The sequence below is a fragment of the Pseudophryne corroboree genome, chromosome 2 (assembly GCF_028390025.1).
Source record: "Pseudophryne corroboree isolate aPseCor3 chromosome 2, aPseCor3.hap2, whole genome shotgun sequence".
NCBI lineage: Eukaryota > Metazoa > Chordata > Amphibia > Anura > Myobatrachidae > Pseudophryne > Pseudophryne corroboree.
Genome location: NC_086445.1, coordinates 1046443712 through 1046462654, shown reverse-complemented (window position 1 = coordinate 1046462654; position 18943 = coordinate 1046443712). Strand labels below are relative to the sequence as shown.

Sequence of the window (18943 nt, the reverse complement as noted above, 5' to 3'; positions counted from 1 at the left end):
ATAATAAGTATCAGACGCTTGGTATTTACCTGCTTTTTAATTTTTATTGATTGTATATGGGAGCAGTTTATAAATGCATTTTGTGATGACACTAAGGTGGTCATTTCGAGTTGATCGCTAGCTGCATTAGTTCGCTGTGCAGCGATGATGCAAAAAAACGGCACTTCTGCGCATGCGTATGCGGCGCAATGCGTACGCACAACGTACTATTACAGCGAACGATGTAGTTTTACACAAGGTCTAGCGAAGCTTTTCAGTTGCACTGGTGGCCGCAGAGTGATTGACATGTAGTGGGCGTTTCTGGGTGTCAACTGACCGTTTTCAGGGAGTGTTCAAAAAAACGCAGGCGTGCCAGGAAAAACGCAGGCGTGGCTGGGCGAACGCAGGGCGTGTTTGTGACGTCAAAACAGGAACTAAACAGTCTGAAGTGATCGCAAGCGCTGAGTAGGTTTTGTGCTACTCTAAAACTGCACCAAAAATCTTTGCCGCCGCTCTGCGATCCTTTCGTTCGCACTTCTGCTAAGCTAAAATACACTCCCAGGGGGCGGCGGCATAGCGTTTGCACGGCTGCTAAAAGCTGCTAGCGAGCGATCAACTCGGAATGACCTCCACTGTGCACTGCTTGGGATGTAGCCTAAAGGTGGACACCACAATGTAGAGAGTTGTGATGTTGACATTAACATTTCCTCCCCAACCCCTGCTGTGTATACGACACTTCATTGCATTATTATATTGTGTACAAGTAGGGTAATAGGGAACGCAAACAGGAAGCAAGCAGAGCACACCCATTATTACACTGGTGAGAGAGGGTTTGGCTGTCATTGTGCATACCGTGAATTTAGCGATATCCATGCCTCCGCATACCGTGAATTTGGCGATACCCACTCCTCCGTATACCGTGAATTTGACGATACCCATACCTCCGCATACAGTGAATTTGGCGATATCCATGCCTCTGTATACCGTGAATTTGGCGATACCCACTCCTCCGTATACCGTGAATTTGGCGATACCCATACCTCCGCATACCGTGAATTTGGCGATACCCACTCCTCCGCATACTGTGAATTTGGCTATATCCATGCCTCTGCATACTGTGATTTGGCGATACCCGTGCCTCCGCATACCGTGAATTTGGCGATACCCATACCTCCGCATACCGTGAATTTGGCGATACCCGCGCCTCTACACACTGTGAACAGTGGGTATGTTTTTCATACACCATTTTTGGCTGTCGTGTTTTTTTTTTTTTTTGCATAAATTGCATCCAACAATACATCAGCCCCTAAAACGTTGCACGTATAACGGCAGAGAAGAGCGCGCTCCCCTGTCACGTTCTCCCCCGTGTCTCTGATGCTGGTCCCCAGCCAGGAATGATCACAGACCCCTGGCTGCACTCGCCCGTACGGCTCGTTCCTCTGCCCGCCTTTACTCCTCTGTAAGTGAAACCACTGGTCAGAGCCCTCAGCTGCTCAGCAGATGGAAACTCTCCCAACAAGTGCAATCATCAGTCTCTGGATAGGGCTGCACTCACCTTGCTGCTTCTGCATGGTTGTAAAATCTTCAAAGGTAAGAGTGCGGACCGGTGGTCTCCAGAACGCGTACGTCTCCATGATGGCCTCCAGGCCCGTGCTGTGAACGAGAGGAAGATTAGGTAAATGGAAGACAGGACCTGTTTATGTAACACTCAATAAAAGTGCACAGCAGGTCTCCCCCTGACAGACTGTGAAGGAGACCCGCGCTTTTCCCAGGGGCGGCGGCTTATACGCTCCGTCTGTCCAGGACCTCTACAAGATTCTGCAGAGAAACCTTCCCCCCCGTAATCAGAGTTAGCCCATGTACTAAAGTGTCTTCACACACTCACAACACATAAAAGCTGTATTTAGTAGCTTCCTCTTATAACTAGAGTCCCCATCACCGCAGGGGCGAGGGGTGTCTGGCAATGCCAGGTTACCCCCCTTTCGGTCACCTACTCTGCTCTTAGAAATTGCTGTCAAAGGCTTTAAAACGTATAGTATATGCCAAACCCACAGATGGTGGGGTGAGGTCCTGGGAGGCTAGAGCATTTTCACAGGGCCCCAATTTTCATTATGGGCCCAAACATGCAATGTTCTGCCCCTGGCTATCACATTATTAGCTGGTAACAGATGCACAAGTAGCGAGATGCAATGTCATTGTTTCTAATTAGTGAGTTCTGATGTCAACAATTCAGCGCTCTTAGATCCTGAGAACGATAATGAGTAATCTGATTCCAGACAGACTGTTTCACCTTTGTTAGAGCTCATCAGATTAGCCCAAATATCATATAAATATTTCTCTGTTCTCTCTCCCTCCCTTGGATGAATCATACAAACGTAGTAATGATTTATGGAACAACTGGGAATGTTCTGACTTCAGCTCAGATCTCGTACTTGACATATAATGGGCCTCCAGCAAAAGCCAATCATCTATATCCTGATCTCTTAGGGGGAGAGTTATCAAAGCTCAGAGAGAGAGAAAGTGGAGCGAGACAACGTACCAACCAATCAGCTCATCGCTCTCATTTTGCAAACACAGCCAGTAACATGACAGGAGCTGATTGACTCCAAACTTTGATAAATCTCCCCCTGTAGTCTCTTTACCATCCCCTCGTACAGTATAATATTTTATAACCAAAACACCCAAAATAACCTAAGCATCTGCTTCCAGGGATGGGGCATAGTGGAGTCAGTCAGATGAAGAGATATTGAGGGTTTATTTGAGGAACGTTGAGGTGAGGAGAGTTATAATTCTGTACAAAAGATTTTGGCTTCAAAAACACTTAGGAGCTATTCCAGAACTGACCATACGCCTATTTGTGTAGGGAAACTTGTGTGAATTTGCAGGTACATGCACATCTTACAGCAGTGGGTGTGACGGGGAATTCACGCACAGGCTACACCCGGTAAGGGCGTGCTAAAGCACATGCAATCCTGGAAGTAAGGGAAGATACGCATTTTAGAAGGCACATTTTTGGATCTAGTATAGGACAGGTGCGATTGCTCACTGACGACGATGGCGCATACGCTACAGACCCAGTTTTTTTTATTGCATCTTTCCCATATTTTGGATCTTTAATCTTATACTTATTCTAATTGAAGTGTAAAATGATTAGACTGAAGAGCACCACGAGGCACAGGTCAGCGGTTGGACCTGGTGCTGGTGCCTCCAGCGTCCACGTTACGAAGCTGTCGTTGTGAGGATTGGAGACCCCTCTCAGCAGAGGACAGAGCTCACACACTAAACAAGAACCTATGCTATGGGCCTGCACTCCGCTCCTCACTACATTTGGATCTGTTTAAAGAGAGTTTTGTACTTTTAATAGGTATGAAAAATCTGATGTATCTTTTCATCTTTCTTCCCCTTGTCTTAGGGCTCCACATTTTTAATATCGGGCAATAAATCAAACTGCTGCATTATATGGAAAATGGAACAAGATGTCCTGCATATCTGTATAATGGAACCCACATGGTCTCTGCCCTGTCAGATATGTCACCATTGCAGAGCGCAGAGTAAGGTAGGAGACAGCTAAGGGGAGACGAGCTGATCCGGCAATGTGCTATAGGTGAGGGACAGCTGGCACACAGGGCACTGGGGGTATGTAGAAGTGGATAGGATGCAGCTATGAGCAGGACATAGAGTAGTATGTATAGTAGCGGAGGGGAAGGGAATGCCAGGAGAACCTCGGGATAGCTACAGTTATAGCGGTGCAAGTGACATCTAAGAATAGACAGGAGGGCACCAGACTCATGCTGCTGTCCAGAGGGAATGCAGGACACCTAGGAGTAGCTGAAGGATGAACAGGAATAGCCCAGAGTACATGACGGGGCAGCTGGAAATAGATGACAGACCATTTATTACCCATCAGTATTTGTGGGAGAAGAGGATCTTGCAGATTGCTCACAGTGATGACAAGTAAATAGGAGGCATTACTGCCCTTATGGTCAGATATTTGCTGACCAGTCATTGGACCCTCATTATACAACAGTTTCAAGCAGAATAAAAGTTAAGGTTTGGTCCTATCTAGGAGTACATGATAGATGATCAATAGATGATGGACAGATGTAAGAGTAGGTGATACATTTAGTAGTAAGTGATGGACAGACGTAAGGCTAGGTGATAGATTTAGGAGTAAATGATGGACAGACGTAAGACTAGGTGATAGATTTAGGAGTAAATGATGGACAGACGTAAGACTAGGTGATAGATTTAGGAGTAAATGATGGACAGACGTAAGACTAGGTGATAGATTTAGGAGAAAATGATGGACAGACGTAAGACTAGGTGATAGATTTAGGAATAAATGATGGACAGCCGTAAGACTCGATGATAGACTTAGGAAAAAATGATGGACAGACATAAGACTAGGTGATAGATTTAGGAGTAAATGATGGACAGACGTAAGACTAGGTGATGGATTTAGGAGTAAATGTTGGACAGACGTAAGACTAGGTGATAGATTTAGGAGTAAATGATGGACAGACGTAAGACTAGGTGATAGATTTAGGAGTTAATGATGGACAGACATAAGACTAGGTGATAGATTTAGGAGAAAATGATGGACAGACGTAAGACTAGGTGATAGATTTAGGAATAAATGATGGACAGCCGTAAGACTAGATGAAAGACTTAGGAAAAAATGATGGACAGACATAAGACTAGGTGATAGATTTAGGAGTAAGTGGTGGACAGACGTAAGACTAGGTGATAGATTTAGGAGTAAATGATGGACAGACATAAGACTAGGGGATAGATTTAGGAGTAAATGATGGACAGACGTAAGACTAGGGGATAGATTTAGGAGTAAATGATGGACAGACGTAAGACTAGGTGATAGATTTAGGAGTAAATGATGGACAGACATAAGACTAGGTGATAGATTTAGGAGTAAATGATGGACAGACATAAGACTAGGTGATAGATTTAGGAAAAAATGATGGACAGACGTAAGACTAGGTGATAGATTTAGGAATAAATGATGGACAGTCGTAAGACTAGATGATAGACTTAGGAAAAAATGATGGACAGACATAAGACTAGGGGATAGATTTAGGAGTAAATGATGGACAGACGTAAGACTAGGTGATAGATTTAGGAGTAAATGATGGACAGACGTAAGACTAGGTGATAGATTTAGGAGTAAATGATGGACAGACGTAAGACTAGGTGATAGATTTAGGAGTAAATGATGGACAGATGTAAGATTAGGTGACAGATTTAGGAGTTACTGATGGACAGAAGTAAGACTAGGTGATAGATTTAGGAGAAAATGACGGACAGACATAAGACTAGGTGATGGATTTAGGAGTAAATGATGGACAGACATAAGACTAGGTGATAGATTTAGGAGAAAATGATGGACAGACATAAGACTAGGTGATAGATTTAGGAGAAAATGATGGACAGACGTAAGACTAGGTGATAGATTTAGGAGTAAATGATGGACAGACGTAAGACTAGATGATAGATTTAGGAGAAAATGATGGACAGACATAAGACTAGGGGATAGATTTAGGAGTAAATGACGAACAGACGTAAGACTAGGTGATAGATTTAGGAGAAAATGATGGACAGACATAAGACTAGGTGATAGATTTAGGAGTAAATGACAGACGTAAAACTAGGTGATAGATTTAGGAGTAAATGATGGACAGATGTAAGACTAGGTCAGCGGTGGCCAACCTGTGGCTCTTTCTTTATTCAAATGTGGCTCCCAACACTCTGAATCATGTGACCACAACAGATACAGAAACTGCTGCACTCCAACCAGACACGCAGCAGCACTACAGGGACTGAAAACTGAAGGAGTCAGATACTAGAGGTGAGACACCCACAAGCAAACAGAGGACACATTAGGGACTGCTGCAATGGCATGAGTTGATGGGGGGGCTGTAGTGATACATGAGGGTGGGCTACAGTGACACATGGGGGAGCTGGCTGGAGAGACACAGGAGTGTCCTGGCAGGAGTGACGTAGGAGGGTGCTGGAAGTAGTGACACATGGGAGATATGGCTGGAGTGACATAGGAGGGTGGTAGCAGGAGTGACACATGGGAGATATGGCTGGAGTGACATAGGAGGGTGCTAGCAGGAGTGACACATGGGAGATATGGCTGGAGTGACATAGGAGTGTGGTAGCAGGAGTGACACATGGGAGATATGGCTGGAGTGACATAGGAGGGTGGTAGCAGGAGTGACACATGGGAGATATGGCTGGAGTGACATAGGAGGGTGCTAGCAGGAGTGACACATGGGAGATATGGCTGGAGTGACATAGGAGTGTGGTAGCAGGAGTGACACAAGGGAGATATGGCTGGAGTGACATAGGAGGGTGGTAGCAGGAGTGACACATGGGAGATATGGCTGGAGTGACATAGGAGTGTGGTAGCAGGAGTGACACATGGGAGATATGGCTGGAGTGACATAGGAGGGTGGTAGCAGGAGTGACACATGGGGGAGCTGGCTGAAGTGATATAGGAGGGTGGTAGCAGGAGTGACACATGGGAGAGCTGGCTGGAGTGACATAGGAGGGTGGTAGCAGGAGTGACACATGGGGCAGCTGGCTGGAGTGACATAGGAGGGTGGTAGCAGGAGTGACACATGGGGGAGCTGGCTAGAGTGACATAGGAGGGTGGTAGCAGGAGTGACACATGGGGCAGCTGGCTGGAGTGACATAGGAGGGTGGTAGCAGGAGTGACACATGGGGGAGCTGGCTGGAGTGATATAGGAGGGTGGTAGCAGGAGTGACACATGGGGCAGCTGGCTGGAGTGACAGGAGGGTGCTGGAAGTAGTGACACATGGGGGAGCTGGCTGGAGTGACATAGGAGGGTTCTGGCAGGAGTGACGCGGGAGGGTGCTGGCTGGAGTGACAGGAGGGTGCTGGCTGGAGTGACACATGGGAGAGCTGAAGTTTATTATGTGAATCTGGCTTTTTCAATTATTTTTTGTGAAAGTGGCTTTTTCAATGAATCTGGCTTTAAAAAATTTATTTTATGTCGTTCTGGCTTTTTCAATGTATTTTATACCAGGGGTGTGGCCTAGCAGGCACAAGGCCACATTCCATTTTTGCATGCGCGCCATCGGCTCGATGTCGGCTCTTTGACGTACCTAACAAAGTTTTTTGGCTCTTTGTCACCGACTGGTTGGCCACCCCTGGACTAGGTGACAGATTTAAGAGTAAATGATGGACAGACCTAAGATTAGGTGATAGATTTATGAGTAAATGACGGACAGATGTAAGACTAGGTGATAGATTTATGAGTAAATGACGGACAGACTGAAGACTATGTGATAGATTTATGAGTAAATGACGGACAGACATAAGACTAGGTGATAGATGTAGGAGTAAATGATGGACAACGTAACATTAGGTGATAGATTTTAGAGTAAATGATGGACAGACTTAAGACTAGGTGATAGATTTAGGCGTAAATGACGGACAGAACTGAGAGTAGGTGATGGACAGATTTAGGAGTAAATAAATGGACAGACGTAAGACTAGGTGATAGATTTAGGAGTAAATGGTGGACAGACGTAAGACTAGGTGATAGATTTAGGAGTAAATGATGGACAGACGTAAGACTAGGTGACAGATTTAGGAGTAAATGATGGACAGATGTAAGATTAGGTGACAGATTTAGGAGTTACTGATGGACAGACATAAGACTAGGTGATAGATTTAGGAGTAAATGATGGACAGATGTAAGATTAGGTGACAGATTTAGGAGTTACTGATGGACAGAAGTAAGACTAGGTGATAGATTTAGGCGTAAATGACGGACAGACATAAGACAAGGTGATTGATTTAGGAGTAAATGTTGGACAGATATAAGACAAAGTGATTGATTTAGGAGTAAATAATAGACAGACGTAAGGCTAGGTGATAGATTGAGGAGTAAATGATGGATAGACCTAAGGCTAAGTGATAGATTTAGGAGTAAATGATGGACAGATGTAAGATTAGGTGATAGATTAAGGAGTAAATGACAGACAGACATAAGACTAGGTTATTGATTTAGGAGTAAATGTTGGACAGATATAAGACAAGGTGATAGATTTAGGAGTAAATGATGGACAGACATAAGACTAAGTGATAGATTTAGGAGTAAATGATGGACAGATATAAGACAAGGTGATAGATTTAGGAGTAAATGTTGGACAGACATAAGACTAGGTGATGGATTTAGGAGTAAATGATGGACAGAGACGTAAGACTAGGTGATGGAGAGATTTAGGACTAAATGATGGACAGATGTAGGAGTAGATGATAGACTGATATTATGAGTAGGTGACAGAGAGATGTAAGAGTAGGTGAGATGAAGGTTTCACAGTAAATTATGGACAGATTTAGAAGCATGTGATTTACAGATTTGAGTAATAGACAAATGTATGAGCAGTTGGTAGATTTTTATTTAGATGACAGAAAGTTAAAAACAGGTCATAAACAGAAAATAAACATATTTAGAATTAAGATTCAGAAGCAGATGATACCGACAGATTTACGACCAGATGATGGACAGATTGAGGAGCAGATGATGGATAGATTGAGGAGCAGATTATAGACAGATTTATAACCAGATGATGGATAGATTGAGGAGTAAATGATAGACAGATTTATGACCAGATGATGAATAGATTGAGGAGCAGATGATAGATAGATAGATAGATAGATAGATAGATAGATAGATAGATAGATAGATAGATAGATAGATAGATATATGACCAGCTGATGGACAGATTGAGGAGCAGATGATAGACAGATTTATGACCAGCTGATGGACAGATTGAGGAGCAGATGATAGACAGATTTATGACCAGATGATGGACAGATTGAGGAGCAGATGAAAGGCAGATAATGAGCACATTTAGGATGAGCTGATACCAGAGACAGTATATAGTACATGCAGTGTCCAGACCCTGTCAGATGCTATTAGTGTCGGATATGGAAGAAAGGCTTGTAGAACGTCTGCACAATCAGTCAGTGAGTTGTTTGGAGGTGATAGGAATGATTTTATAGTAATGAGATAAAGGGGTTCAGAGGTCACATTTTCAAGACCATGAACTGTTATTGTCTTATGCACCTGATGAGAAATTTTTGGCATCTCCTGCACTATGGCGAAGAAGCAAATTACCAAGCGCAGTCCGCACAATGCAATAAAACGCCCCACGCACACAAAGTTGCCGCATATAATAAAGACTCCGATGAGTAATATAATGATAAATTAGGCTAAACTACGCTGCATTTTAGGAGATATATCAGTGTTTGTTTCTAAGCTATTTGTTAGGTGTAATATGAAAGCGATAGGAGGGCGGACTAGCGTCACTGATGATGATTCCATCTCTCTGATCAGCAAGGCACACATCTAGTTTGAAGGTGCCTCTGCCCAGATTGGAGATTGGTTGCGCGCGTTTAAGGCAGGCTAGTGCAAAACCAAGACATTTGTCTTTCATGCGACCCCGCAATATAAATAGCACTCCCTTACACATACATTAGAAAGCAGGGAATTAATTTCCCTTCAGCTATCTCTGCATCCAAAAATTCTGGATCAATAATAAAAATTCAGTGAGATATTTAGCGTTACATCTCCAACATAGAACACACAGAAACATTACAGGCAGCTGTGGGGGGGGGGGGGGGGGGGGGGGGCACACAGGAATCAGGGGGACTATAACTGAGGCACAGCTAGAAGCCGACCATCTGGAAACTGGTATAAAGAGCCCATTAGGGATATGGGGGCAGATGTACTAAGCCTTGGGAATTGAAAAAGTGGAAAGAGATACTGCCAACCAATCAGCTCCTGTCATTTTTTTTAATGCACCCTGTGACATGGCAGTTAGGAGCTGATTGGCTGATATTTTCTTTCTCTTCACTTTATCACCCTCCAAGGCTTAGTACATCTGCCCCACGGACAGGTATCTGGATGAGGGGTCAGTTAGAAGAAAAGCAAACTAGGGACACGTATGCTGAATTAAATGAGACGGAGTCTGTAGCAGATCGGAGGCAAAGAAGAATATGTGAGGATAGCCAAAAGCTGAACATGCAGCTACAGCCAGCAGAGACCAGGGAAGATAATCATTAAGTGAAGAAGCAGTGGAAGTATTGCAGACTCAGCAAAACATTACATTCCAATAGGAAGGATTAGAGCCAAGTGACACACTAGAGCCAGAATAATGTCATTCGGGGCTAGAGCCAGAAAAAGGTCAGGTAGGAATAGAGCCACATGACAGATGAAGACCATTTAGAAATGGAGCCGGATGACGGCCATATAGGAATAGATCTGGATGACGACCATTTAGAAATAGAGCCGGATGACGGCCATTAAGGAATGGAGCCGGATGACGGCCATTTAGGAATGGAGCCGGATGACGGCCATTTAGGAATGGAGCCGGATGACGGCCATTTAGGAATGGAGCCGGATGACGGCCATTTAGGAATGGAGCAGGATGACGGCCATTTAGGAATGGAGACGGATGACGGCCATTAAGGAATGGAGCCGGATGACGGCCATTTAGGAATGGAGCCGGATGACGGCCATTTAGGAATGGAGCCGGATTACGGCCATTTAGGAATGGAGCCGGATGACGGCCATTTAGGAATGGAGCCGGATGACGGCCATTTAGGAATGGAGCCGGATGACGGCCATTTAGGAATGGAGCCGGATGACAATCATTTAGGAATGGGTCTGTTTAGGAATGGAGCCAGATGACAAACATTTAGGAGTGGAGCTGGATAACGGCCATTTAGGAATGGAGCCAGATGACGGTCAGATATGTGTAAAGCCAGTAAAAGTTCATTTATGGGTAGAGTAGGATGAATTTCAGTGGAGTTGTCCAGTTCAGTTAAGGGTAATATATGAATAAGGGCAGTTGAAGGAAAGTTTGGTGTAGAGCAAGATGAAGGTCAGAAAGCTGGATCACAGAGCCAGATAAACATCACTTAGCGGTAAAGGCAGTTGAAGCTCAGGAGTGAAACCAGTAGAAAATCCTGAGGTAGAACAGAACAAATAAGCAGGAATCAGGTTGGTTAGGAGTAGAGACTAATAGGATTATATTTAGGAGCAGAGCTAGATGAGGGTCAGATCAGGTGGAAATCAATATGAAGGTCTATTAGAGGTAAAGGTGGATTCAGGACAGATAGGAGTAGAGAAGAATGAAGGTCAGATGGGAGTCAATCTAGATAGATGAAGATCTATAGTTAGAAGGAATGTAGGAGGAAAGTCTATTAGATGATTTGCAAAACTACTGTAAGTACAAGGTGAAGGTCAGGAGTAGATCAGTTAGGAGATCAGGATGGTGGTCAGTCAGGAGATCAGGAAGGTGGTCAGTTAGGAGATCAGAAAGGTGGTCCGTTAAAAGATCAGCATGGTGTTCAATTAGGAGATCAGGATGGTGGTCAGTTTGGAGATCAGGATGGTGGATAGTTCAGAGTAGATCAGAAAGGCGGTCAGTTAAGAGAACAGGATGGTAGTCGTTTAGGAGATAAGGATGGTGGTCAGTTACCATGAAAGCTGTTTTGGATCCAACCTGGTTCTTTGTCATCATATTATGGGACAAAATCGCCATCAAACTTGTGTTTGTATAAAAAAATATCTTGGTCATCTTTAAGTCACCTTCAAATCATTGTCAGAATGACTGAGAATGTTTTTTGGTGAATCTTTAAAATAAAAAATAAAAAATTACAGTTTTCAGAAAATTGCTATTTAAAAAAACAGAAATTCAGGATATTTTATTTTGTTTGTGAATATATATTAAATGGCAATTGGTTATTTAGAAGATCATTTTCCACCATAAATTTAACTTTTTTTGACTTTTACCCTATAAGACATGACCGGAGACCATTTGTTCATCTTGTCTAAAAGCATCTAAATGTGTGACGATAATTTTATTGCCGTCATGCATTTACACAATAGGATGACTTATGTATCATGTCTCCGTATCGCAGCCTGAGACCATTTACTAGGTGATATGGCCATTGCATGTGGTCTCCCACCCTCAGCAGATTCACATTACATTATGGCAGGTCCACCATTTCCTAACCTCATCAATAAGACATATATGGTAGAGTTGACTGACCTATCGAATAAAAAAACCCAGGAACGTTTCAGATTTATTAGCATCCGTCTCACCCGGCAATCTTGTGCATTGTGCCGTGTATTTATATACCAGACGACTCTTCCACTACAGATACTTTGAGTTATTCTGAGAGCGCTGCATGCAATTAAAAGGGTATTTTTATAGAGTGTCCGTCCTGGGCCGCGTACTCTGGATCTCATCTCATTCGAGAAGGAGAAATTTAATGTGACAAGTTCACTTTAACCTTTTCTTATCCCCTTGTATTTATGAAACCAGAAAAGGGGGGAGGGGGAGGGGGGGCTACGCTAAACTGAAACGGGTCCAAAAAAGAACACATAATAATGCATAATTACGTGGTATAGAGTCAGAAAGTCATGTTACAGAACAGGCTCCTTTCTCTGTAGACCATAATGCGGTGTGGGGTACAGAGAGACGTTCTATGTGCACCTGAAATATGTTTTGGATGCAGAATTTTTAATCTAGGAACAAAATTATTAGTTTCATAGTAATCTGTTTATCGTTCTCACTTCTGGTGTTTTCACATTGGTGTTTATTGGGGAAAACCTGCGTACTCTAAGGATTAATATACCCCCTGCTGTACATCATTACATTCCGTGTATGAGAAGTGACCTCGAGTTTCTGTATAAAAGCCCCCAGCCTACAGCCTTGTGATATTATATGGTCACAGAATGGAATATCCTCACAAGGAGTGCATTATCTTATTTATTGGAGTTTATACCTATATTAGGGGATGCAGTCATAATGTTGAAATATTGACAGCCCGGATGTCCACCTTGTTGAAATGTTCGCATTGAACATGTCAGTATCAGCAGAATATGGACATGGAGGTCACGTTAGAAGAGGAGAGGTTAGGGTTTGGTACTAGGAGGAAGGTTAGGCACTATGCTAGCGCTAATCACCACCGGAACCACCGCAGAAATAGCCAGAAGTCACCGTCAGCTTATCACTGGACCCGGAAGATACCACTGAAGTCACCAGGAACTGCCCAAAGTCACCATCAGCTGACCACTGAACCTGGAAGATACCGCCAGGAACCGCCAGAAGTCACCGTCAGCTGACCACTGAACCTGGAAGATACCACCAGGAACCGCCAAAAGTCACCGTCAGCTGACCACTGAACCTGGAAGATACCACCAGGAACCGCCAGAAGTCACTGTCAGCTGACCGCTAGCCCCGGAAGGTACCACCAGGCACCACATCAGGAACCGCCGGAAGTCACTGTCAGCTGACTGCTAGCCCCGGAAGGTACCACTAGGCACCGCATCAGGAACCGCCGAAAGTCACTGTCAGCTGACTGCTAGCCCCAGAAGATACCACCAGGCACCGCATCAGGAACCACCAGAAGTCACCGTCAGCTGACCACTGAACCTGGAAGATACCACCAGGAGCCGCCAGAAGTCACTGTCAGCTGACCGCTAGCCCCAGAAGGTGCCACCAGGCACCACAGCAGGAACAGCCAGAAGTCACTGTCAGCTGACCGCTAGCCCCGGAAGGTACCACCAGGCACCGCATCAGGAACAGCCGGAAGTCACCGTCAGCTGACCGCTAGCCCCGGAAAGTGCCACCAGGCACCACCAGAACCACAATAGGAACAGCCGGAAGTCACCATACCTGACCGCCAGACCCGGAAGATACCACCAGAGCCACTGGACATGCAGAACCAGTTTATCTCCACTGGACCACCAGGAACATTTTGTTGACATTCTAATCATGTTGACAGTTCATCAGTGTTGACATGATGAATGTCAACATGCCAAGTATGTCGACATTATGCCAACATGATGAATGTTGACAAAATATATCACACTCCTCAAGAATAGATTATCTGTGTTCACATTCTGAACAACTCAACAATTTCCATGGCTAATATTTGTAGTGCACAAATTAGTATCAGTTGACCCAGCGGATGTGGTCGCCCTTCCCCCATATGAGAAACTAACGAAATTCAGGAAATTAGATGGTCATAATGTCAACATGCTTTTTATGCCGACATTGACCCCATCGACATTCATTGGGTCAACACTGATGAAATCTTGACATGATTAGAATGTTGACAAAACGTTGATGGTGGCCTAGTGGTGACTTACCTGGGACGACGGGTATGGTGGCTCCAGTATTTGTCATCCAGGTCTGTCAGAGATGTCCTGATGACTGCTCATGTGCTGCTTCCGGCAGTGAGTATTGCTAACCCCTAACCCACCCCTAGTGTTTAACCCCGCCCACAGCCTGACCTTAACACTCTGCATTAGCGGCCTGGTCCTAACTCTCTGCAGTAGCGGCCTGATCCTAACCCTCTGCATTGGCGGCCTGGCCCTAACCTTCTGCATTGGCGGCCTGGCCCTAACCCTCTGCATTGGCGGCCTGGCCCTAACCCTCTGCATTGGCGGCCTGGCCCTAACCATCTGCATTGGCGGCCTGACCCTAACCCTTTGCATTGGCGGCCTGGCTCTAACCCTCTGTATTGGTGGCCTGGCACTAACCCTCTGCATTGGCGGCCTGATCCTCACCCTCTTCATTGGCGGCCTGACCCTAACCCTCTGCATTGGCGGCCTGACCCTAACCCTCTGTATTGGTGGCCTGACCCTAACCCTCTGTATTGGTGGCCTGACCCTAACCCTCTGTATTGGTGGCCTGACCCTAACCCTCTGCATTGGCAGCCTGGCTCTAACCCTCTGCATTGGCGGCCTGGCCATAACCCTCTGTTGACCTTACTGCTCCATCCATTGCTGATATCTGCTATAGAATGTGTTTGATAAATAGTCCCAGAAGACACCGAGCCAAAACAATAGCAAAAGTGGGCAGAAATCTCATTGTCAGACGTACCGGTTTCTCCCCGAGTCCCGGAATCCTTTGGCAAAGGGGTTTCGGTCAATCTTCAGCCTTGTAATCTGGAAGGAAAAATGAACTCATTAATATAGGAATCCCAGGGAGAGGAATGATCGAGATAACAATACATCTCACTTGGCACATTGCCAGAGGGCCGGGTCCTCACCTGCTGGTTCTGATAGGCAGTCACAGTGGTGAAGACGGTTTCTGGGAAGTTGAAGGTCTTCACACCGTCTCCCGTTGGGACCGGCTTGGTGGGTGATAGCTCGCTGCTGAAATCCTTCCTAATGACGTGGACACGGGGCTGGTACTTGTGCATGGAGTGCAGGATTATCTGTAACCACATACACGGGTCATAGTATTATTCCCTGTATCCAAACACAGACCAGTGGGGGAGTAAGAGGCATGCAGTGTGGTATATAATGCAATATGCTAGCCACTAATATGTGTGTGTAAGTGCCTATTGTTTCCATCAGTCTCTGCATAGCTGTACGTTAGCAGGATTACGGTGGACAGAGCTGTCCCAGATTGCATTATATAGTAGATAAGGCACTGCGGGCCTCAAACTCAAGTCCAAAAACAGACGTATCTTGTTATTTACAGACTGTGCATACTATGCAATGGACATATGCAGTGCGTGGCCAGATCACATGGCAGTGACTCAGTAGGTGGCCAGATCGCATGGCAGTGGCTCAGTGCGTGGCCAGATCACATGGCAGTGGCTCAGTGCGTGGCCAGATCACATGGCAGTGGCTCAGTGCGTGGCCAGATCATATGGCAGTGACTCAGTAGGTGGGCAGATCACGTGGCAGTGGCTCAGTGCGTGGACAGATCGCATGGCAGTGGCTCAGTGCATGGCCAGATCGCATGGCAGTGGCTCAGTGTGAGGGCAGATCACATGGCAGTGGCTCAGTGCATGGCAGATCGCATGGCAGTGGCTCAGTGCATGGCCAGATCACATGGCAGTGCCTCAGTGCATGGCCAGATCACATGGCAGTGGCTCAGTGCATGGGCAGATTGCATGGCAGTGGCTCAGTGTGAGGGCAGATCACGTGGCAGTGGCTCAGTGCATGGCCAGATCACATGGCAGTGCCTCAGTGCATGGCCAGATCACATGGCAGTGGCTCAGTGCATGGGCAGATTGCATGGCAGTGGCTCAGTGTGAGGGCAGATCACGTGGCAGTGGCTCAGTGTGAGGGCAGATCACGTGGCAGTGGCTCAGTGTGAGGGCAGATCACATGGCAGTAGCTCAGTGTGAGGGCAGATCACATGGCAGTGGCTCAGTGCATGGCAGATCGCATGGCAGTGGCTCAGTGCGTGGACAGATCACATGGCAGTGCCTCAGTGTGAGGGCAGATCACATGGCAGTGGCTCAGTGCGTGGCCAGATCACATGGCAGTGGCTCAGTGCATGGCCAGATCACATGGCAGTGGCTCAGTGCATGGGCAGATTGCATGGCAGTGGCTCAGTGCGTGGGCAGATCGCATGGCAGTGGCTCAGTGCGTGGCCAGATCACATGGTAGTGGCTCAGTGCGTGGCAAGATCACATGGCAGTGGCTCAGTGCATGGCCAGATCACATGGCAGTGGCTCAGTGCATGGGCAGATTGCATGGCAGTGGCTCAGTGCGTGGGCAGATCGCATGGCAGTGGCTCAGTGCGTGGCCAGATCACATGGTAGTGGCTCAGTGCGTGGCAAGATCACATGGCAGTGGCTCAGTGCATGGGCAGATTGCATGGCAGTGGCTCAGTGCATGGCCAGATCACATGGCAGTGGCTCAGTGCATGGGCAGATTGCATGGCAGTGGCTCAGTGCGTGGGCAGATCGCATGGCAGTGGCTCAGTACGTGGCCAGATCACATGGTAGTGGCTCAGTGCGTGGCAAGATCACATGGCAGTAGCTCAGTGCGTGGCCAGATCACATGGTGGTGACTCAGTACAGGGCCAGATCACATGGCAGTGGCTCAGTGCGTGGACAGATCGCATGGCAGTGGCTCAGTGCCTGACCAGATCACATGGTGGTGACTCAGTAGTACAGGGTCAGATCACATGGCAGTGGCTCAGTGCGTGGACAGATCGCATGGCAGTGGCTCAGTGCGTGGCGAGATCACATGGCAGTGGATCAGTGTTTGGACAGATCGCATGGCAGTGGCTCAGTGCGTGGGCAGATTGCATGGCAGTGGCTCAGTGCATGGCCAGATCACATGGCAGTGGCTCCACGTGTGGCTAGATCACATGGCAGTAGCTCAGTGCGTGGCCAGATCACATGGCGGTGACTAAGTGCGTGGCCAGATCGCATGGCAGTGGCTCAGTGCGTGGCCAGATCACATGGTGGTGACTCAGTACAGGGCCAGATCACATGGCAGTGGCTCAGTGCGTGGACAGATCGCATGGCAGTGGCTCAGTGCCTGACCAGATCACATGGTGGTGACTCAGTAGTACAGGGTCAGATCACATGGCAGTGGCTCAGTGCGTGGACAGATCGCATGGCAGTGGCTCAGTGCGTGGCGAGATCACATGGCAGTGGATCAGTGTTTGGACAGATCGCATGGCAGTGGCTCAGTGCGTGGGCAGATTGCATGGCAGTGGCTCAGTGCATGGCCAGATCACATGGCAGTGGCTCCATGTGTGGCTAGATCACATGGCAGTAGCTCAGTGCGTGGCCAGATCACATGGCGGTGACTAAGTGCGTGGCCAGATCGCATGGCAGTGGCTCAGTGCGTGGCCAGATCGCATGGCAGTGGCTAAGTGTGTGGCCAGATAGCATGGCAGTGGCTCAGTGCCTGACCAGATCACATGGCGGTGACTCAACAGGGCCAGATCGCATGGCAGTGGCTCAGTGCGTGGACAGATTATATGGCGGTGGTTTAGTGTGTGGCCAGATCACATGGCAGTGGTTCAGTGCGTGGCTCTCTCTGTCTGTGAAATGTGAGTCTCTGGGCAGCAACTGAGAGGCTATCATACCATTGTATATATATTTACCCCAGGACCCACCAGAGTATATATATTTATCCCAGGAACCACCAGTGTATATATATATTTGCCCCAGGATCTATCAGTGTATATATATTTACCCCAGGATCTATCAATGTATATATACTTACCCCGGGACCCACCAGTATATATATATATATTTACCCCAGGATCTATCAGTGTATATATATTTAGGGTTATAGACACCGCCAGATGTGTAACTTTATTATTTGCACATTCCCTCTGCAGTTGTTTTGGGAGCTCCTTCTCTCCCCCAAGGCTGCAGTCTTACTCACCCACACATACCCTTAAGGCGCCACCATATACCCTATTAGCGTAAGCGAGTATATCTGGCCGGCTCGCACTTGTGGCGCAATTGTATATTTAAAATGTGATTTATAAAGCATCGATCTCTTACTTGCTTCTAATATCAGTACCCAGTCCCTATATCATTCACTCCCAGCCAGTCCCAGCGCTACGCAGGACAGTACCCAGTCCCTATATCATTCAGTCCCAGCCAGTCCCAGCGCTACGCAGGACAGTACCCAGTCCCTATATCATTCACTCCCAGCCAGTCCCAGCACTACGCAGGTCAGTACCCAGTCCCTATATCATTCACTCCCAGCCAGTCCTAGCACTACGCAGGACAGTACCCAGTCCCTATATCATTCACTCCCAGCCAGTCCCAGCGCTACGCAGGACAGTTCCCAGTCCCTATATCATTCACTCCCAGCCAGTCCCAGCGCTACGCAGGACAGTACCCAGTCCCTATATCATTCACTCCCAGCCAGTCCCAGCGCTACGCAGGACAGTACCCAGTCCCTATATCATTCACTCCCAGCCAGTCCCAGCGCTACGCAGGTCAGTACCCAGTCCCTATATCATTCACTCCCAGCCAGTCCCAGCACTACGCAGGACAGTACCCAGTCCCTATATCATTCACTCCCAGACAGTCCCAGCGCTACGCAGGACAGTACCCAGTCCCTATATCATTCACTCCCAGCCAGTCCCAGCGCTACGCAGGACAGTACCCAGT

At 46.8% G+C, this 18943-nt stretch overlaps 1 protein-coding gene across 1 annotated transcript in view; it reads right to left on the bottom strand.

The window, feature by feature from the left end:
- Positions 1-18943, bottom strand: part of TBX15 (T-box transcription factor 15) — a 162286-nt gene that overhangs the window by 6890 nt on the left and 136453 nt on the right. Inside the window, exons 5-7 of the mRNA XM_063956877.1 lie at positions 15104-15271; positions 14935-14999; positions 1535-1632 (exon numbers count right to left, since the gene is read on the bottom strand). Coding sequence (XP_063812947.1) covers positions 1535-1632; positions 14935-14999; positions 15104-15271 — 331 coding nt within the window. The remainder of the gene's footprint in view (positions 1-1534; positions 1633-14934; positions 15000-15103; positions 15272-18943) is intronic.